At 47.9% G+C, this 19,292-nt stretch overlaps 1 protein-coding gene across 2 annotated transcripts; it reads left to right on the forward strand.

Moving 5' to 3' along the window:
- The first annotated feature begins 351 nt into the window (after nt 1-351).
- LOC308459080 (cryptochrome DASH-like) lies at nt 352-19,042 on the forward strand. 2 transcript variants are annotated; one of them, XM_080974164.1, is made up of 14 exons: nt 352-506; nt 5,194-5,366; nt 6,490-6,583; nt 7,497-7,627; nt 7,712-7,860; nt 9,026-9,117; nt 10,887-10,960; nt 11,418-11,507; nt 11,983-12,062; nt 13,255-13,314; nt 15,163-15,320; nt 16,096-16,215; nt 17,048-17,224; nt 18,154-19,042. In XM_080974164.1, exons 1-14 carry the CDS (start codon nt 444-446, stop codon nt 18,262-18,264), a joined length of 1,572 nt encoding a protein of 523 aa, XP_080830290.1. In that variant the 5' UTR covers nt 352-443; the 3' UTR covers nt 18,265-19,042. The 2 variants fall into 2 exon arrangements, with proteins under 2 accessions (XP_080830290.1, XP_080830291.1); XM_080974165.1 differs by having other exon boundaries at nt 9,029-9,117.
- Nucleotides 19,043-19,292: the final 250 nt, after the last annotated feature.

The following is a 19,292-nucleotide window of genomic DNA, read 5'->3' on the forward strand; positions in this document are numbered from 1 at the left end:
TGATGTGTCGTGGAACCCCGCTGAGGATAAAAGGAGTCCCCATAACAGCTCAAGCTTCAAGGCGCCCAAAATGTCCAAAAATGCACTCTTCCATTGTCTCCCAACGGATGCCAAGAAATGGGGCAAGTCATCCCTGCAGCGTTTGGAGACCCCTCATGCTCATTCTGCTATGTGCAGGGGGGGGGGCGGTCATAGACCTTTGCCCCGCAGTCCTTGCCCCGGAGTAGACCCTTCACACAGCCCCGCTTTGGCCTCTGAACGCGCCAGGCGCGCAGCTAAAACACGCCACCCCACCATCCCGCGCCTCTCCAGGGAGTCCTGCAAAGGGTGCGCCGCGGAAAGAAGCCGGGTGCGGCTCCTCCCCTGTGGGCGGCGGGCTTAGGGCACCTCCCGCCCCCTTGCAGTGGAAGGCCGGGGAGCTACAGCAGGCTCCGATCGCCCCCATGGCCGCGCTGAGGACAGCCCTGTGCGTTTTGCGGAACGACCTGCGCTACCACGATAACGAGGTACGGGCTCGGACGGTGCGCCCTGGGCGCAGCCAAACAGCAGATCGCGGGGAAACCCCCCCTTCAACAACGCCAGAGCAAAGCAATTGGGAGAGACATGGGTTGTCTAGGAGGGGGACCTCGGTCCGGGGGAAGCCGGGAGGGAATGACCCTCGGCGGCCTTCAGCGCGCCCCGCTGGGCTGGCCAGAGCAGGACCTCTCCAAGAGCCTCGCCGGTCCGGCTTTTGCGCTCCAGAAAGCGCGGCTCCGAAGTTTATGTAACTTTGCAGCTGGCGCTCGAAGCCCCGCCTCCCCCATGTGCTGCTTTTGAAGTGCCCGTGACGTCACGAGTTAAGTTATCAAACAGCGTGGGGGAGGGAACAAGGCGGGGCTTGTTATGAAGCGCAGGGACCAAGGAGGAGGAGGCAGCCTTCCCTTCCACTGAGCAAAAGCATCTTTGAAGAGGAACTGGATAGGGTGGGTGTGTTCATCTGTGCAAGTCAGAAGCACCTTATATGAATGCGGGCCCTTGGTCCAGCTAGCTGAGCAGTGTGGTGTAGTGGTTAGAGTGTCACACTAGGACCTAGGAGTTGTTGTTGTTTAGTCGTTTAGTCTTAGAATCATAGAATCATAGAGTTGGAAGAGACCACAAGGGCCATCGAGTCCAACCCCCTGCCAAGCAGGAAACACCATCAGAGCACTCCTGACATATGGTTGTCAAGCCTCTGCTTAAAGACCTCCAAAGAAGGAGACTCCACCACACTCCTTGGCAGCAAATTCCACTGTCGAACAGCTCTTACTGTCAGGAAGTTCTTCCTAATCTTTAGGTGGAATCTTCTTTCTTGTAGTTTGGATCCATTGCTCCGTGTCCGCTTCTCTGGAGCAGCAGAAAACAACCTTTCTCCCTCCTCTATGTGACATCCTTTTATATATTTGAACATGGCTATCATATCACCCCTTAACCTCCTCTTCTCCAGGCTAAACATGCCCAGCTCCCTTAGCCGTTCCTCATAAGGCATCGTTTCCAGGCCTTTGACTATTTTGGTTGCCCTCCTCTGGACACGTTCCAGTTTGTCAGTGTCCTTCTTGAACTGTGGTGCCCAGAACTGGACACAGTACTCCAGGTGAGGTCTGACCAGAGCAGAATACAGTGGCACTATTACTTCCCTTGATCTAGATGCTATACTCCTATTGATGCAGCCCAGAATTGCATTGGCTTTTTTAGCTGCCGCGTCACACTGTTGGCTCATGTCAAGTTTGTGGTCAACCAAGACTCCTAGATCCTTTTCACATGTACTGCTCTCAAGCCAGGTGTCACCCACCTTGTATTTGTGCCTCTCATTTTTTTTGCCCAAGTGCAATACTTTACATTTCTCCCTGTTAAAATTCATCTTGTTTGTTTTGGCCCAGTTCTCTAATCTGTCAAGGTCGTTTTGAAGTGTGATCCTGTCCTCTGGGGTGTTAGCCACCCCTCCCAGTTTGGTGTCATCTGCAAATTTGATCAGGATGCCCTTGAGTCCATCATCCAAGTCGTTGATATAGGTGTTGAATAAGACCGGGCCCAAGACAGAACCCTGTGGCACCCCACTAGTCACTCTTCTCCAGGATGAAGAGGAACCATTGATGAGCACCCTTTGGGTTCGGTCAGTCAGCCAGTTACAAATCCACTGAGTGGTAGCATAGTCAAGACCGCATTTTACCAGCTTCTTTACAAGAATATCATGGGGCACCTTGTCAAATGCCTTGCTGAAATCAAGGTAGGCTACATCCACTGCGTTCCCTTCATCTACCAGGCTTGTAATTCTGTCAAAAAACGAGATCAGGTTAGTCTGACATGACTTATTTTTCAGAAATCCATGCTGACTATTCTAGGTGCATTCCTTTATAGGTGCTCACAGACTGTTTGCTTAATGATCTGCTACAGAAACATCCCTGGTATTGATGTCAGACTGACTGGGCGGTAATTATTTGGGTCCTCTCTTTTCCCCTTTTTGAAAATAGGGACAACATTTGCCCTCCTCCAGTCTGCCGGGACTTCGCCTGTTCTCCAGGAATTCTCAAAGATGACTGCCAGTGGTTCTGAGATCACATCTGCCAGTTCTTTTAATACTCTTGGATGCAGTTCATCTGGCCCTGGAGACTTGAATACATCTAAACTAGCCAAGTATTCTTGTACTATCTCCTTAGTTATTCTGGGCTGTGTTTCCTCTGCTGAATCATTTGCTCCAAATTCTTCAGGTCGGGCATTGTTTTCTTTATCGGAGAAGACTGAGGCAAAGAAGGCATTGAGGAGTTCAGCCCTTTCTGTGTTCCCTGTTTGCATTTCACCATCTTCTCCTCTGAGTGACCCCACTGTTTCTTTGTTCTTCCTTTTGCTACGAACATACCCATAAAAGCCTTTTTTGTTGCTTTTAACCTCTCTAGCAAGCCTGAGTTCATTCTGTGCTTTAGCTTTTCTGACTTTGTGTCTACACGTGCTGGCTATTTGTTTGAATTCCTCTTCGGTGGTTTCCCCCCTTTTCCATTTTTTGTACACATCCTTTTTTAATCCTAACTCAGTTAAAAGTTCTTTAGATAGCCACCCTGGCTTCTTTAGGCACCTTCCATGTTTCCGTCTCATTGGTATTGCCTGACGTTGTGCTTTTACTATCTCCCTCTTAACAAACTCCCAGCCATCATGAACTCCCTTTCCTTTTAGTATTACTGTCCATGGGATCTCACAGAGCACTTCCCTAAGTTTTATGAAGTCGGCTTTCTTAAAGTCAAGAAATTGAGTCCTAGTATGCTTGGCTGCTCCTTTCCGCTGTATAGTAAACTTCAGAAGAGCATGATCACTCGCGCCTAATGATCCTTCCACTTCTACCCCACTAACCAGGTCATCAACATTGGTTAGGACCAGATCTAAAATGGCTGTTCCTCTTGTTGCTTCTCCCACTTTCTGGACAATGAAGTTGTCTGCAAGGCCAGTGAGGAATCTGTTTGACCTTATGCTCTTGGCTGAGTTTGACATCCAACAAATATCCGGGTAATTGAAGTCCCCCATTACTACTATCTCCCTTCCTTTTGCATGCTTGGCCATCTGTTCCAGGAAGGCATCATCTATGTCCTCCGTTTGGCTTGGGGATCTATAGTAAACTCCCACAATGAGGTCACTGTTATTCTTCTCTCCCTTAATTTTGACCCAAATGCTCTCACTTTGGCTTTGAGGTTCTAAATCTTGGATCTCTTCACAGGTATACACATCCCTGACATATAACGCCACTCCTCCTCCTTTCTTGTCTGGTCTGTTTCTCTGAAATAGATTGTATCCCCCCATTATTACATTCCAATCGTGGGACTTATCCCACCAGGTTTCAGTGATGCCTATTATGTCATATTTAGTTTGCTGTACCAAGAGCTCAAGCTCATCTTGTTTATTTCCCATGCTTTGCGCATTAGTGTACAGACATTGAAGTCCATTAATCATTCCCCCGTGTCTCTTATTTAAGGATTTTTTTCCTCCCACCACTAGGTCTGCGTGCTGTTTGCTCCATTTGGTCTATGACATTTGGATGATCATCTTCATCAATTGATAGACTCCTACCTTCAGGAGCACTGTCTCCCTCCCTCACATTAGTCAGTTTAAAGCCCTCCTGATGAGGTTTCTGAGATTTTTGGCAAAAACATTTCTCCCAACCGTTGTGAGGTGCAGCCCATCACTTGCCAGAAGTCCATCTTCAAGAAACTGCATTCCGTGATCTAAGAATCCAAACCGTTCCTGTTTACACCATTTGCGAAGCCAGCTGTTCACTTCCACTATTTTTCCCTCTCTCCCTGGGCCACGTCGTTTAACTGGGAGGACAGATGAGATGACAATTTGTGCATTTAATTGCTTCAATTTCCTGCCCAGAGCCTCGTAGTCTCTTTTGATCTTCTGGAGGCTATTGCTTGCAGTGTTATTGGTTCCCACATGAACCAAGAGGAAGGGGTATTTGTCAGTGGGTTTTATGATTCCTTGCAGTCGTTCAGTTACATCTTGGATCTTAGCCCCGGGGAGACAGCACACTTCCCGAGACATCTTGTCAGGCCCACAGATCACTGCTTCTGTTCCCCTCAGTAGGGAATCCCCTATCACCACTACTTGTCTGACTCTTCGTGACCCCATGGACCAGAGCACGTTGGTAGCTTCGAGAACACTGTCCAACCATCTCATCCTCTGTCGTCCCCTTCTCCTTGTGCCCTCCATCTTTCCCAACATCAGGGTCTTTTCCAGGGAGTATTCTCTTCTCATGAGGTGGCCAAAGTATTGGAGCCTCAGCTTCAGGATCTGTCCTTCCAGTGAGCACTCAGGGCTGATTTCCTTCAGAATGGAGAGGTTTGATCTTCTTGCAGTCCATGGGACTCAAGAGTCTCCTCCAGCACCATAATTCAAAAGCATCAATTCTTCGGCGATCAGCCTTCTTTATGGTCCAGCTCTCACTTCCATACATCGCTACTGGGAACCTAGGAGACCAGGGTTCAAATCCCCACTTGGCCATGATGCTCACCGTGTAACCTTGGGCCAACCACTGTTTTCCCACCATCCTAACCCTACCTCACAGGGTTGTTGTGGGGATTAAATGAGGAAGGGGAGAGCTGCTGCCAGTCTGTGTTGACAGTACTGAGCTAGATGGACCAATGGGCTTGAGTGTTCCTGTGTTTTTGACGCTAATCCCATCTGCCCCCACAGGTTCTCCACTGGGCACACAGCAACGCAGACTTTGTCATTCCACTATACTGCTTTGATGCCCGGCACTACGCAGAAACCCATTACTATCAGTTCCCCAAGACTGGCCCCTATCGCCTCAAGTTTCTGCTGGAGAGTGTGGAAGATCTCAGGGAGACGCTCAAGAAGAAGGGCAGGTGTGTGCAGCCTCATCAGTGCTAGTTTCGAAACCCGTTTTTGTATACAGTGGTAAAGGTAAAGGTAAAGGTAAAGGGACCCCTGACCATTAGGCCCAGTTGTGACCAACTCTAGGGTTGTGGCGCTCATCTCGCTTTATTGGCCGAGGGAGCCGGTGTACAGCTTCTGGGTCATGTTGCCAGCATGACTAAGCCACTTCTGGCGAACCAGAGCAGCGCACGGAAACGCCGTTTACCTTCCTGCCGGAGCGGTACCTATTGATCTACTTGCACTTTGACATGCTTTCGAACTGCTAGGTTGGCAGGAGCAGGGACCGAGCAACGGGAGCTCACCCCGTCGCGGGGATTCGAACCGCCAACCTTCTGATTGGCAAGTCCTAGGCTCTGTGGTTTAACCCACAGCGCCACCCACGTCCCAGTGTATACAGTGGTACCTCGGTTTAAAAACAACCTGTTTATGAACTATTCAGTTTACGAACTCTGCAAAACCGGAAGTGGTTTCCCAGTTTGTGAATTTACCTTGGTCTAAGAACGGAAGCCGAATGGTGGAAGGGCACTGGTGGCGGGAGGCCTCATTAGGGAAAGCATGCTTCAGTTTAAGAACAGTTTCGGTTTAAGAACGGACCTCCGGAACGGGTTAAGTTTGTAAACCGAGGTACCACTGTATTTCGTTTGATGCAGTTTGCCGTTCCAGACACAGCTGCACTTCATCTGCTAAATGCCTTTTCTAGTACAGTGGCCAGCAGACCAGAGAGATAGGCAGCCTGATCCGCTCCTGCCCTCGCAACCGTAATTTGATCTGCCGGATTTAACTGATGAAGCTTTTCACAGCATGGAGGCATTTCTCTCCTGCTAATGTCTGCAGGTGAAGCTGCTGTGGTCTAACAATCAACCCTTCTTCCTAGGGAACTCTGGGTATTGTAGCTCTGTGAGAGGAATCAGAGTCTTCTTACAACTCTTAGCAGTCTCGGCAAACTACAGTTCCCAGAATTCCTTGGGGGAAGCCGTGGCTGTTTAAAGTGGTACGGTGCTGTATTCAATGTCTTAAGTGCAGATGTGGCCAAGTGGTTTCAGTGGGATCATGCTGCTGTTTAATTTTCTGCTGGCCATATTTCCTCCGTAGTAATCTGGTGGTGCGAAAAGGGAAGCCGGAAGATGTCATCTGCGATCTTATTTCCCAGCTCGGTTCCGTGGCTGCCGTGGTCTTCCATGAAGAGGTAAGGAAAGATCTCCCACGGTTTCAGAGCTTAAACCAGTGATGGGGTATCTCTGGCCCTCCAGATATCCTTGGGACTCCAACTCCCATCAGCCCCCAGCCAGAATAGCCAATACAGTGGTACCTTGGTTCTCAAACTTAATCCATCCAGGAAGTCCGTTCCAAAACCAAAGCGTTCCAAAACCAAGGTGCGCTTTACCATAGAAAGTAATGCAAAATGGATTAATCTGTTCCAGACTTTTAAAAAACAACCCCTAAAACAGCAATTTAACAGGAATTTTACTGTCTAACAAGACCATTGATCCATAAAATGAAAGCAATAATCAATGGACTATAATCCATGGTACTATAAAACAGTATTGTAGATGATAAAAATTAAAATTAATTTTTTTTCTTACCTGCACTGATGATAGTCACTGTTTGGATAGGGGGCTTTTATCCATTTCTGCAGTCACACAATCAATCAATCAATCAATCAATCAGTAGCTGAACTGGGATCCACACAGTCACGAAAACAAATTAACTGAAAATAGTTTTTACAGTTATATCAAAAATTGCCGATTTGGTTATACTATTAGAAATACATAGATAATTATGAAATTATTGGGAGGTTAACCGTTTATATTTGGACAACTTTTCTGCTGTACTTTATTGGAAGGAGAAAAAGAATCATTTCCTTAATAACAATTTAAACAATTTATTTAACTAAAACAATAACATTGTAGCATATGTATCCATGTTTGTTAACTGATGTGGTTAAACCATGAAAAAAAACCAGACTGAAAACACATGAAAAACCTAAAACAAATCCTTATTTCCTCCAACATGCACAGTGTGATTTATTGCTGGCTCGGTCTTGCAGTTGTTGCACAGATGGGAGAATGTCTCTCTCTTATGCTTCCTGCTTGCTCTAGGCGACAAAGGAAGAGCTGGATGTGGAGAAGGCGCTGCTGCAGGTGTGCTCTGAGCAGGGGGTGGTGGCCCAGAAGTTCTGGGGGTCGACGCTCTATCACCGAGACGACCTGCCCTTCAAGCACATTTCCAGGTGAGCTGAGCCCCTAGCCCTAACCTTATAGTAGTGACTGGGTACCTGTAGCCCTCGATATGTTAGTGGGACTCTGTTTTGCAGGTTGCCCGATGTGTACACCCAGTTCCGGAAAGCCGTGGAGTCCCAGGTGAAGGTTCGGCCTCTTCTGCAAATGGCCTCTCAGCTGAAGCCATTGCCTCCAGGGGTGGAAGAAGGGAACATCCCCAAACTGGAAGATTTTGGGATGCAAGGTAAGGATGGTTCCGCCCAGCATTTTTCACTGCACTGGGGTGCCCTTCCACCAGTGTTTATGGTAGAATTGGCACTGCTTGTGCACATATAGAATCATAGGGTCCTCTAGTCTCAGGGCCGTCTTTACCATTGGTTCAAGGGGTGCGGGGCACCTCGGCGCCGAATTCTGGGGGGCGCCAGATGGCTGGTGGGCATGCAGCTTCCCTCCCAAGCCTCTGCGGGGATAGCTCTCTTGTCAGGTGTGCGTGGAGGAGCCAGGCCCTGGGACCAATAGGACTCTGCAGGACTGGGGCCTTCCTAAATTTGTTCTGGAGAGGCAAGGCGCGGCTAAACAGGTGAGGCCAATTGGTAACTCACAGCTCCTAGTGGCAAGAGCCGGGGAGGGATATAAGGGCAGCATTTTCCCTTCAGCTCTTTGCCACAGCAACACGTTCCCTGCCTTGCTGTGTTTGACTCCTTGACTCCCTGCTTCTTAATCCTCGGACCCCTGACTTTGTGACTCCTTGCTCCTTGCTCCTTGGACCCCTGACTTCGTGACTCCTTGCTCCTTGGACCCCTGACTTTGTGACTCCTTGCTCCTTGGACCCCTGACTTTGTGACTCCTTGCTCCTCGGACCCCTGACTTCGTGACTCCTTGCTTCCTGACCTTCGGACCCTTGGCTTCTTCACTCCTGGCTCTCTGACCCTCGGACTCTTGGCTTTCTGACTCCTGGACTCCCATTGCTGCTCCTACCCTGCCATCTTGCTCCCGGTCTCGACGTCCCCGTGAACCGGACAGTGAACCGAACTGAATACCAAACCGAATCGCCTATGAACCGGACCGTGACATCTCCTCCCACAGCGGCATGAGCTGCCCCGCTAAAAAACCCTCAACAACTTTGGCCTGCGGTTTTTTGCACCCCAGTGCCGCATATGCTAAAGACGGCCCTGTCTAGTCTGACCCCCTGCAACGCAGGAATCACAGCCAAATCTCCCCATCCCCTACCCACTCCGGCAGCATCTCCGTCTAAACAGGAGTACTGCAGCATTTTGTTGCAAATCCTGCTTTGTTTGACTGGATAGCCAACCCTAACCCTAACTGCCGGATTTGGAGGGTGTTTTCAGGGCAGGAATCTCCCCCCCCCCCCCGCTTTTTGCTCAAGTTGATTCTTCCCCCTTCCTTAGCAGAACCGTTAGCCGATCCCCGCACTGCCTTCCCTTGCGGTGGAGGAGAGACACGGGCCTTAACGAGGCTTCAGCATTACTTCTGGGACACGGTAATTCATAGAATTGTAGAACTGGGAGGGGGCTTGCTTTGGTTTTGAGAGGAGGGCAGTGGGAGAGACAGTGCTTTGCGTTCGGGGAGGGGGGCAGCCTGGCTTAGCCCCCAATAAAGGTAAAGGGACCCCGACCATTAGGTCCAGTCGTGGCCGACTCTGGGGTGTGGTGCTCATCTCGTTTTATTGGCCGAGGGAGCCGGCGTACAGCTTCCGGGTCATGTGGCCAGCATGACTAAGCTGCTTCTGGAGAACCAGAGCAGCGCATGAAAACGCCATTTACCTTCCTGCCGGAGCGGTACCTATTTATCTACTTGCACTTTGAGGTGCTTTCGAACTGCTAGGTTGGCAGGAGCAGGGACCAAGCAACAGGAGCGCACCCCATTGCGGGGATTTGAACCGCTGACCTGATTGGCAAGTCCTAGGCTCTGTGGTTTAACCCACAGCGCCACCCGCGTCCCTAGCCTCCAATATCTCTAGCTAAAAAGTCTGTGTTAGCAAGGTTGCAGAACAGTCCTGATCTGGAACCCTGGAAAGGGGCTGCCAGCCCGTGCAGACAATCCTGGGACTAGATGGAACGATGTTCTGACTCGGTGCAAGAGAGCTTTACCTGCTTGTCCGTCCGTCTGCTCTCCACCGCCAGGGTGTGTGTGTACGCATGCACACATGCGTACAACCTTTAGTTGGGGATTGCGGAGCCCCGTTTAGCTCAAGGGCCACATTCCCTTCTGGACGATCTTCTGAGGGCCAGAGGCAACAGAGGAAGACTAGCTTGAAAAGCAAGCCAGTTTCTATGCGCACCTCTCTGTCCTTCATGTAGGCAAGCAAGAGGCACGATCCGAATTCGTGGACACATTTCGGCGGGGCCAAAACTCTTGAGGCATGAGTTGGGGTCAGTGGAAGGTAGTGGTCAGGGGAGAGTTTTGAGGGCCAGATGGTGGCCCTCAGGGCCTCTCTGTCCCCCCCTCCCCCCAGGCCTGACGTTCACCTCTGATTTAGTGAATTGCGGTGTTGTTTACTGACAGCTTTTAGGGACCCTTGTTCTGCAATTGTTTTATTTGTTTTAGTCTTCTTGTCATTTTACTGTTGCAAATTCCCTTGGCATTTATTTTTAAAATGAAAAATGGCCCAGAGATTACCTATTTTACGATCGTTGAGATCTTTTTATTGATTACAAGTCACGCAACACCCCCCCCCCCCAATTAATCAGGCTGCAAATTCTGCATGTGTTAAAAATGAATTTTATTTAATAAGGGCAATATGGAAGTTCTTCCTAAGAAGAGGCATCTCCCTCTTCTTTCTCAGACAGGCAGGAATGCCTCTCCTAAGATGGTTTGGCCTGGATAAAGCAAACAGGGAAGGCTTTCCCTGAAATTGAAGTGTTGCTAATTCACTTGCACGTTTCTGCAAATTTATTCGGTTAATTAGTTAGCTAACTGAAGACCTTATGGCTTGCTAAGGGTTCTTTATCTGCCGATCTCATTTACACAAACCTGCCTGCCCACCCCCATATAAATAATGGAATCCTCCAAGTTGCCCACTTATTCTGATTGGAGGGACCCATTTCACGGCTGCGTAACCCCTGATCCCAGCCACCAGAGGGCTCTCTTAGATGTGGAAATCTCTGTCTCAGAAGTTATGTTCATAAGCTCGATTTGTTCTACGCTGTGCAATTTGCAATCTCTGGCATTTATAGAAAAGGTGTTGTTGTTTTTAAAGCACTTTTATGTTTCCTTTGAAATGCCTGACGTGTACGTCCTTTTGCACAGAACCTAGTCGCGTCGTACAAGGAGACACGGAACGGATTGATAGGAGTGGATTATTCGACCAAGTTTGCACCCTGGTAAATAAATGTCTTCATGCACTTAGGATCGGGTAATCCTGTTTCAGCGACATCCGCCTTCTCAGTGGGCGTCACTCAATGTGCATCCCAATGTGGCTTTGGACAAAGAGCAGCCCAATTGCCTATTAATATGCTTTTTTTGCCTGCATCCATTACAATGTTGTACGAAAGCCCACGGTAAGGTTCGCTTTGCATAACCTCACAGCTCTGAGCCACGTGATATGCAAGTAATAGAATGCTAATTGTGGTTTTCAGAGTTGATTTAATTAAATATGAACTGGGATTTAATCAATGCAAGTGGGTGGTGGTAACTGAGCATGTTGTTATGCACTTAAGATGGGCTATGCCTCAAATTAAACAAACAGTGGATGTTCTGAGTTCAGGTCCACCACCTAAATGATGGCATTCCACCCTCAGAGATCACGTTCCCTCATGACATCCTTGATTTGTCTTCTAGGCTGGCTCTGGGCTGCATCTCGCCCCGGTATATTTACGAGCAGATCCAGAAATACGAAAAAGAGAGGACAGCAAATCAGAGTACCTATTGGTAGGATATGAACGACATGGCCTGGTTTGGAAACACGGGAGAGAGAAAATTATCCTCTTGTTCACGTTCTGCCTGCCTCTCCGCCTCCCTCTCTTTCTTAGACACACGCATACATCACTCTGCAGCCATTGGCTGGGTTTCTGTGATGTCACGGAATGAGATAACTGACAGTGCGGAATGTGGATAGAGCAGGTTCAGAGAGGGAAGTGAAAAATCAGTTTTAAAGAAAACCCTCACACAAGATGCCGGCCAGATGTTTTTTAAAAAAGGTTAAAAAATTTAACGTTTATAATTTGTTGGAAGCTGCTCATAGTGGCTGGGCAACACAGTCAGATGGACAGCATATAAATAAAAAAATATTATTATTATTATTATAGGTTGGGTGGCTGTCTGTCAGAAATTATTTAGCTGAGATTCCTGCATTGCAGGAGGTTGTAATATCTGTGTGTGTTTGTGCGTATTTTTTCTCTCCCAGGGTGCTTTTTGAACTGGTGTGGAGGGATTACTTCCGGTTTGTGGCTCTGAAATACGGCAGGAGGATTTTCTTTGTGAGAGGTAAGCGGGTGAATTGCCCTTTCCGGTCAAGATGGTGGAACGGAGCCAGGCTTCTTTCTTGCGTGGATGAAAAACAAAAACCTCTGACTCGCAAATGGCTGACGTCTGCCACATCTGTGGCCATGCCCACTTTTGCTTGTGCCACGCCCACTTCCTGCAAATGGCCCCTCCCACCAGGGTCATGTGGCCTCTCAGAAGGTTGGCCAAGAGGGAAAGCTACCTTCGGGAAGGAAGAGGTTGCTCATCCCTGATCGAAATACAAGGAAAGAATTCTTCCTTCCCGTTTATTCCTAGGCAAATTCGTTCAGATCTTATCAGTTAAAAGAACAATTAAAACCCACATCTTTTTAATCCCCCAAGAAAATGCAAGGTTTGCAATGCAGTCCCATGGCTGCCTATGCATTTGTCTCCATTGGGTCCCGCTCTTGGGTTTTACCACTCTGCTGTTGACTCAACAATATCAGTTATGTGTTATGAAATATCAGTTATGTAGTTATCTGCACTGGGTCCTTAGCGCTGGAGAAGTTCCTCGTCACTTTTTTTATTGAACTTGGGCAATAAAGTCCAGCCTGGGTGCAACTTGAAGAGAAATGTGTTTTTGTAGGGCTTGGAGGAAGCTAGGTCACATTTTAAACAGCAATTACCGTATTTTTTGCTCCATAAGACTCACTTTTTCCCTCCTAAAAAGTAAGGGGGAAAGTGTGTGCGTCTTATGGAGCGAATGCAGGCTGTGCAGCTATCCCAGAAGCCAGAACAGCAAGAGGGATTGCTGCTTTCACTGCACAGCGATCCCTCTTGCTGTTCTGGCTTCTGAGATTCAGAATTTTTTTTTCTTGTTTCCCTCCTCCAAAAACTAGGTGCGTCTTGTGGTCTGGTGTGTCTTATAGAGTGAAAAATACGGTATATTCAAGACCCTGCCACCAGAAAGGAAAATAAAAATAAAAATTTGGATGAACATTCCCTAAATATATGCAGGAGAAAAATGTGAACCCTAGTCTGAGAAAAGTACATCTGCATACATTGTACCTCTTGGTTTTGGATGGCAGCCTAAGTCTCAGTGCTGTGCCTGAAGAGGATTCTTTGAAGACCTGCAGTCTTGTATGGGAAATCCCAGCTGCCACTTCTGGAATAGAAACCCCTTGCCACCTGGCAATGCCCCCTAATGCCCAGCCAATCTTGTCTCCCCACGTAGGGCTCCAGGACAAAGCTGTTCCCTGGAAGAAGGACCCCAAACTGTTTGACTCTTGGAAAGGTCAGTAAACCAATGAGGGGCAAGAGATCTGCTGGCACATCCGTCATCGCCTGCTTCTCCTCCACGGTCGCCTACCCTGCTCATTCCAATGCTGATAATCACTTTCTCCTTTAATTCCGATTTTCACTCCCCTCTCTCATCTCAACTGGCAGAGGGAGGTGCCGTTTTGTGGTTCGCCTCAGGTGCCAAAATGTCTTGTGCCGGCCCTGGCCAGCCCTACCATTAGGCAGAATGAAACCAGTGGAGTTTGGTCCATTAGAGGGTAGGTTGGTCAGAGTGAGACCAGTGGAGGCTGGTCCTCTGCCTGACCTCCGGCATCTCTCCCCACACCTGCCTGCCTTCTTAGGCCACAGATCCTCAGCTTTCTCCTCCTTATTCCATGTACGAAGAAAGGAAGGGAGGAAGATGGGAAAATCCACTTCTGGGAATGCAGAGGAAGCTAGGCGTTCATTTCCTTGTTGATTTGTTTCCATTAAAACAGGCACAGGCAAACTCGGCCCTCCAGATGTTTTGGGACTACAACTCCCATCATCCCTGACTGCTGGGCCTGTTTGCTAGGGACGATGGGAGTTGTAGTCCCAAAACATCTGGAGGGCCGGGTTTGCCTATGCCTGCATTAAAAAGCCTGTTTGCAACCCCGTTAATTCAGGACGTTTGCGTTTTGATTCCGCGTGATGGAATCTGAGGCAGCCTCCCATCATACGGTTATTTACTGCAGTTTACAATTTAACACGACGTGGTGGTATATTGATCAAAAGGCTGCATTTCCATAGCGCAACAGGTACTGCAGTATAAACAGAACGTTAGAAAACAGTGTTATTACCAGTAAAATTGAGGCAATAAGCCTAGTGTTTATTGTAGCCTGAGTTGGCTCCGCCCACCGTTGGCTGTGGCTCCGCCCACCATTGGCCTCCTTATCTCCGGCCCTACCAGACCCTATTGGCACCAGCCACCACAGAGTGAGACAACTGCCTTGGACTGCAGAACATCAGGCGGGTGGCATTCGTGCCCCCATTTCTCCTGAGTCCCTTAAGCTAGGCTACCCTCCATCTCTCGAGCTAGCCTGCTATCCTCAGGTGACTAGTCCATCACCATCTTTCAAGTAAGATATGAAGTGCTGATTCGTTCAGATTATGTAGGTGGGGAAACCAAAATGTTAAGAACCGGACTATAGCACGAAAGCCCTCTTTCCCACTTCTCTGTTTGCAGAACGAAGCAGTATCTCAGTATTTATACAGGGACACGGGTGGCGCTGTTGGTTAAACCGCAGAGCCTAGGACTTGCCGATCAGAAGGTCGGCGGTTCAAATCCCCACTGGGGTGAGCTCCCGTTGCTCGGTCCCTGCTCCTGCCAAACTAGCAGTTCGAAAGCACGTCAAAGTGCAAGTAGATAAATAGGTACCGCTCTGGCGGGAAGGTAAAACGCTGTTTCCGTGCGCTGCTCTGGTTCGCCAGAAGCGGCTTAGTCATGCTGGCCAGATGACCTGTACACCGGCTCCCTCAGCCAATAAAGCGAGATGAGCACTGCAACCCCAGAGTCAGCCACGACTGGACCTAATGGTCAGGGGTCCCTTTACCTTTACCTTTACCTCGGACTAAGAACTTAATTCATTCTGGAGGTTTGTCCTTAACCTGAAACTGTTCTTAACCTGAGGTACCACTTTAGCTAATGGGGCCTCCCGCTGCCGCCACGCCACCAGCACATGATTTCTGTTCTCATCCTGAAGCAATGTTCTCAACTCGAGGTACTATTTCTGGGTTAGCGCAGTCTGTAACCTGAAGCGTCTGTAACCCGAGGTACCACTGTACAAAGGTGTGTGTGTGTCTGTGTGACTTCTTGCTCCCGCAGATGGAAAAACGGGGGTTCCCTTTGTTGACGCCAACATGCGTGAGCTGGCTGCCACGGGCTTCATGTCAAACAGAGGGCGCCAGAACGTGGCCAGTTTCTTGACCAAGGATTTGGGTTTGGACTGGAGGATGGGAGCAGAATGGTTTGAGTCCCTGCTGGTAAGATGGGAGCATCTTTGTTTATATCTTAAGGCCAGCTGGTTGCTGGAATTTGCCCTGGGTTTTGAGACGTATGCAGGATTGGAATAGGTTCCCAGGAGTCGTAGAATGGTAGAGTTGGAAAAGGGACCCTGACAGTCATCTAGTCCAACCCGCTGCAATGCAGGAATAATGCAATACATGAGTCTTTGGAGGAAGTATTGTAGAGTGTGCACAGCCTCACAGGCACTGTGGAGATATAGGTGTGTGGTGTATTTTATTATTTATCCATTAGAATATTATAAACAGCTTAATAAAGATAATAATCTCTAGCGGCAGCCACCCAACTGGGGTAAAGCCAGGGGCAGAGGATGTTTTCTTCAAAGAACTGAATTATTATTATTATTATTATTATTATTATTATTATTACCCCGCCCATCTAGCTGGGCTTCACCAGCCACTCTGGGCGGCTTCCAAAAAAATATTAAAATACTGTAATACATCAAACATTAAAAGCTTCCCGAAAGATAAAATGTATTTTCGGCTGAGCACTTCATGTCATGCACAGCTGGGAGGTCAAGATACCTTCCCGAAATCCCTTGGAATCGTCAATGCACCTTTAGCAAATTGGGAGCCATCTCAGAAAAGGAAGAGGATTGCACTGAATATCTGATCAAGCCCCTTTTAACAAGTCATTGTGAGATATATATATGTGTGTGTGTGTGTATATACACACACACACACACACACACACACATATACACACTTATACATATATGTCTTTCCTAAATTCAAGGTGGATTATGATGTCTGCAGCAACTATGGCAACTGGTTGTACAGCGCTGGAGTCGGCAACGATCCGAGGGAGAACCGGAAATTCAACATGATTAAACAAGGCTTGGATTACGACAGCAACGTAGGTTCTTGCTGGGAAACCCTGACACTGAACACACACGTTATCCTGCTTCCTTTGTTGCATTAGACTGAAACCCGGTTTTATGGGATACCACCAGGTGTAATAGGGGGAATTTGGTATGGTCCACCATTTTGCTTCATTAAAGTGTGTGAGAGGTGTGTTCTCTTAAATGGCCCAGCAAAACTGGGGAGGGGCAGGAAGACCTCTGTGGCAGAGCATCTTTTTGGAAGTGCGTAAAGGCCTCAAGTCCAACCCCTCACATCTCTAAGTAAGACTGACAGCGATAAAGCCAGCATCTCAGGAAGAAGGCTAGGTTAAAACCCTGGAAGGCTAGCTTTCCATTTGCAAGGAAGTACTTTGTTTTACTTAATGGGCAGAGTACTCAAATATGTGATTCCACTTTCCTAGCCAGTTTGCACTCCGGCACAGAACAATCCAGGAAAGTTTATACTGAATATTTTTCTCTGTATGGCTGCTCTCTGGTGGTAAGTACAGAGGAGCATAAAATAGAGCATCTGTGATAGCTGCCAATGTACTGGGGGCGGATAGCCTTGCTGACTTTATAAGGAGCTAACTTACTGTACATACTTGTAAGATATGGATTTGGGTTTGTTTTGTATGTTGGTTTTTGTGTATTGTTATTTTTCGATATTTTTTGTGTTGTTGTGTGGAAAAGACTAATAAAATTTAAATTATTAATTAAAAAAAAGAAAGACAGGCGCCAGAGATTGAACCAGGGATCTCCTGCCTTCCAGGCAGGTGTTCTGTCACTGAGTTGCAACCCTTGCCTCACCAACAGGCAAGGACCAGACTGAATTGTTTGCCTCTGCAGGGAGACTACGCCCGACTGTGGGTTCCGGAATTGCAGGGCATAAAAGGAGGAGACGTACACACCCCGTGGGCCCTGAGCACTGCTGCCCTTTCTCAGGCTGGCGTGAGCCTCGGGGCCACCTATCCTCTGCCAGTCGTCATGGCCCGGGAGTGGAGCAGGCACATCAACCAGAAACCGGTATGTGCTAAGTCAGTCAATCTTACTTGCCTTGCCCTGTGCACCACTAAAAACCGCCCTATGATCTTCTGAGGAAGGGCAGTCTATAAACTTTTTAAGAGGTTTAATCCCTTTTGGAGACCCACCCTATTCTAGGGACTGCAATTTGTTTTACCTGATTTTTTAATATTTCTCACATTTGTATATCGCCTTTTCTTTCAAGGAGCACCAAGTGGTGTACAGTTTCTATCCATATGCGATTCTGGTTTTAAATGCAGTGTAAGGTAGTCTTTGGGACGTGGGTTAAACCACAGAGCCTAGGGCTTGCCGATCAGAAGGTTAGCGGTTCAAATCCCCTTGACAGGGTGAGCTCCCATTGCTCAGTCCCTGCTCCTGCCAACCTAGCAGTTCGAAAGCACGTCAAAGTGCAAGTAGATAAATAGGTACCGCTCCAGCGGGAAGGTAAACGGCGTTTCCGTGCGCCTGAAGCGGATTAGTCATGCTGGCCACATGACCCGGAAGCTGTACGCTGGCTCCCTCAGCTAATAAAGCGAGATGAGCGCCGCAACCCCAGAGTCGGCCACGACTGAACCTAATGGTCAGGGGTCTGGGGTAGTTTTTTTCAATTTCGTTGTTCTGTATGGGACAATGACAATAAAGATTATCGTATCGTATACACGGTTCTGCCCTTTTATTCATGACGGTCCTGTGGGGTAGGTTACGCGGAGAGGCAGGGAATGGCCCAAGCTCTCAACCAGTGAGCTTTGTGGCTGAGTGGGGATTCGAACCCTGATCTCCCAGGTCCTAGTCCAGTACTCTTAACCGCTTTACATTGCTGTAACATGCTCTGGGACTTTCTGGTGCAGGGCAGGTAAGAAACCAAATTAAATAATAATAATAATAATGGTAATAAATATTAGAATTCCTGACCATTTCCCTCTTTCTTGCAGAACAGCCAAGGTCCCGCTCTGAAGGGGAAGAAAGGTCCTTCGTACACCCCAAAGCAGCACAAAGATAGAGGAGTGGATTTTTATTTTTCTCGGAACAAAGACTTTTCCTGAGGAGAGTGGCTGTGGTTCCCTGGGGAAATGACCCAGAGGTGAAGGGTCCCAAGGGGCCTCTGCTACTGGGTATAGCTGGTAGCCTTTTTTGGCCCTTCAGGGGCTGGGAAACCTGTGGTGTGGTAGGCCACTTTTTTGGGCAAAGCTTTGTGTGTAACTTGAAGGCTTGCAGAGGCAAAAGCTACTCGAACTGAAAATTTGGCCTCCTCTGGAATCTTGCTATTCTGACAAACTTAATATGGCCGCCCCTTGCTAAAACAAACCGAGGGATTCCAGTGCATTCTGGGGAAATTTAGGGTTGCACAATTACAGCAGATCAAAGTGCTCAGTCGTCCTTGTGCCACAAAGCGGCTTTAAGAAACAGACTTTTGCAGTTAGGAAAGTGATAGGGAAATGCATTGAAAAATGTGGAGAGAAAAAAAGGATTAGCAGGAAGATGTACTAACACCCTGCTGGCAAATCAGAACAACTGCTCAACAAAGCCTGGATATATTCTAACCACTGCATAAACGTCGTGCAAGCGAATCAGTATGAATGATGGAAGAAAAAGGTTGTTTGGAGGAGTCCAAAGTTATCACTCACATAGGAGTTACAAATCAGTTGTGCTAAATGCTGTTCTATGTAGTCTTGTTTTTAGCTAGGTGTCCTACCTTTGGGGGAAAGCATGGAGTTCAGAAAATAGTTTTTGATATTAGCATGGGCTTTATTTTCTACCGCAGAAATGGTTTGGGCTATTAAAAAGTGATCATGACAAATAAACTTGCTTTCGGCATCAAGATTTTCCTGAGTTTCTTTCCGTTTTCTTTTACCATCCATTGATAAACATTTTGCAAACGAAGCAATGAAGCTTTCTGGCAGGGCAGTCAGCCCCAGAGTTCAATGGGGTGGGGAAGTTTTTTCAATAGCTATGGATGGCTCTCTCCTCTATCAAATTCAATAAATAATAACTGTGTGTTGGAGGGAAGGGGGGTTATTGGTTTATCTTCGTTTTGTATTTTGTGTTCTATTTCCTTGTTGCAGTCTTTGGG

The sequence above is a fragment of the Podarcis pityusensis genome (genome assembly GCF_964106645.2).
Source record: "Podarcis pityusensis genome assembly, chromosome: 12".
NCBI classification, from domain to species: domain Eukaryota; kingdom Metazoa; phylum Chordata; class Lepidosauria; order Squamata; family Lacertidae; genus Podarcis; species Podarcis pityusensis.

Bases quoted from the DNA above. Each gene is read 5' to 3' on its own strand.
- LOC308459080 (XM_080974164.1), top strand. From the start codon at position 444: ATGGCCGCGCTGAGGACAGCCCTGTGCGTTTTGCGGAACGACCTGCGC. The intron at 7,628-7,711 runs GTGAGCTGAGCC...TCTGTTTTGCAG, and splicing joins CCCTTCAAGCACATTTCCAG to GTTGCCCGATGTGTACACCC. The intron at 16,216-17,047 runs GTAGGTTCTTGC...TTGCCTCTGCAG, and splicing joins GCTTGGATTACGACAGCAAC to GGAGACTACGCCCGACTGTG.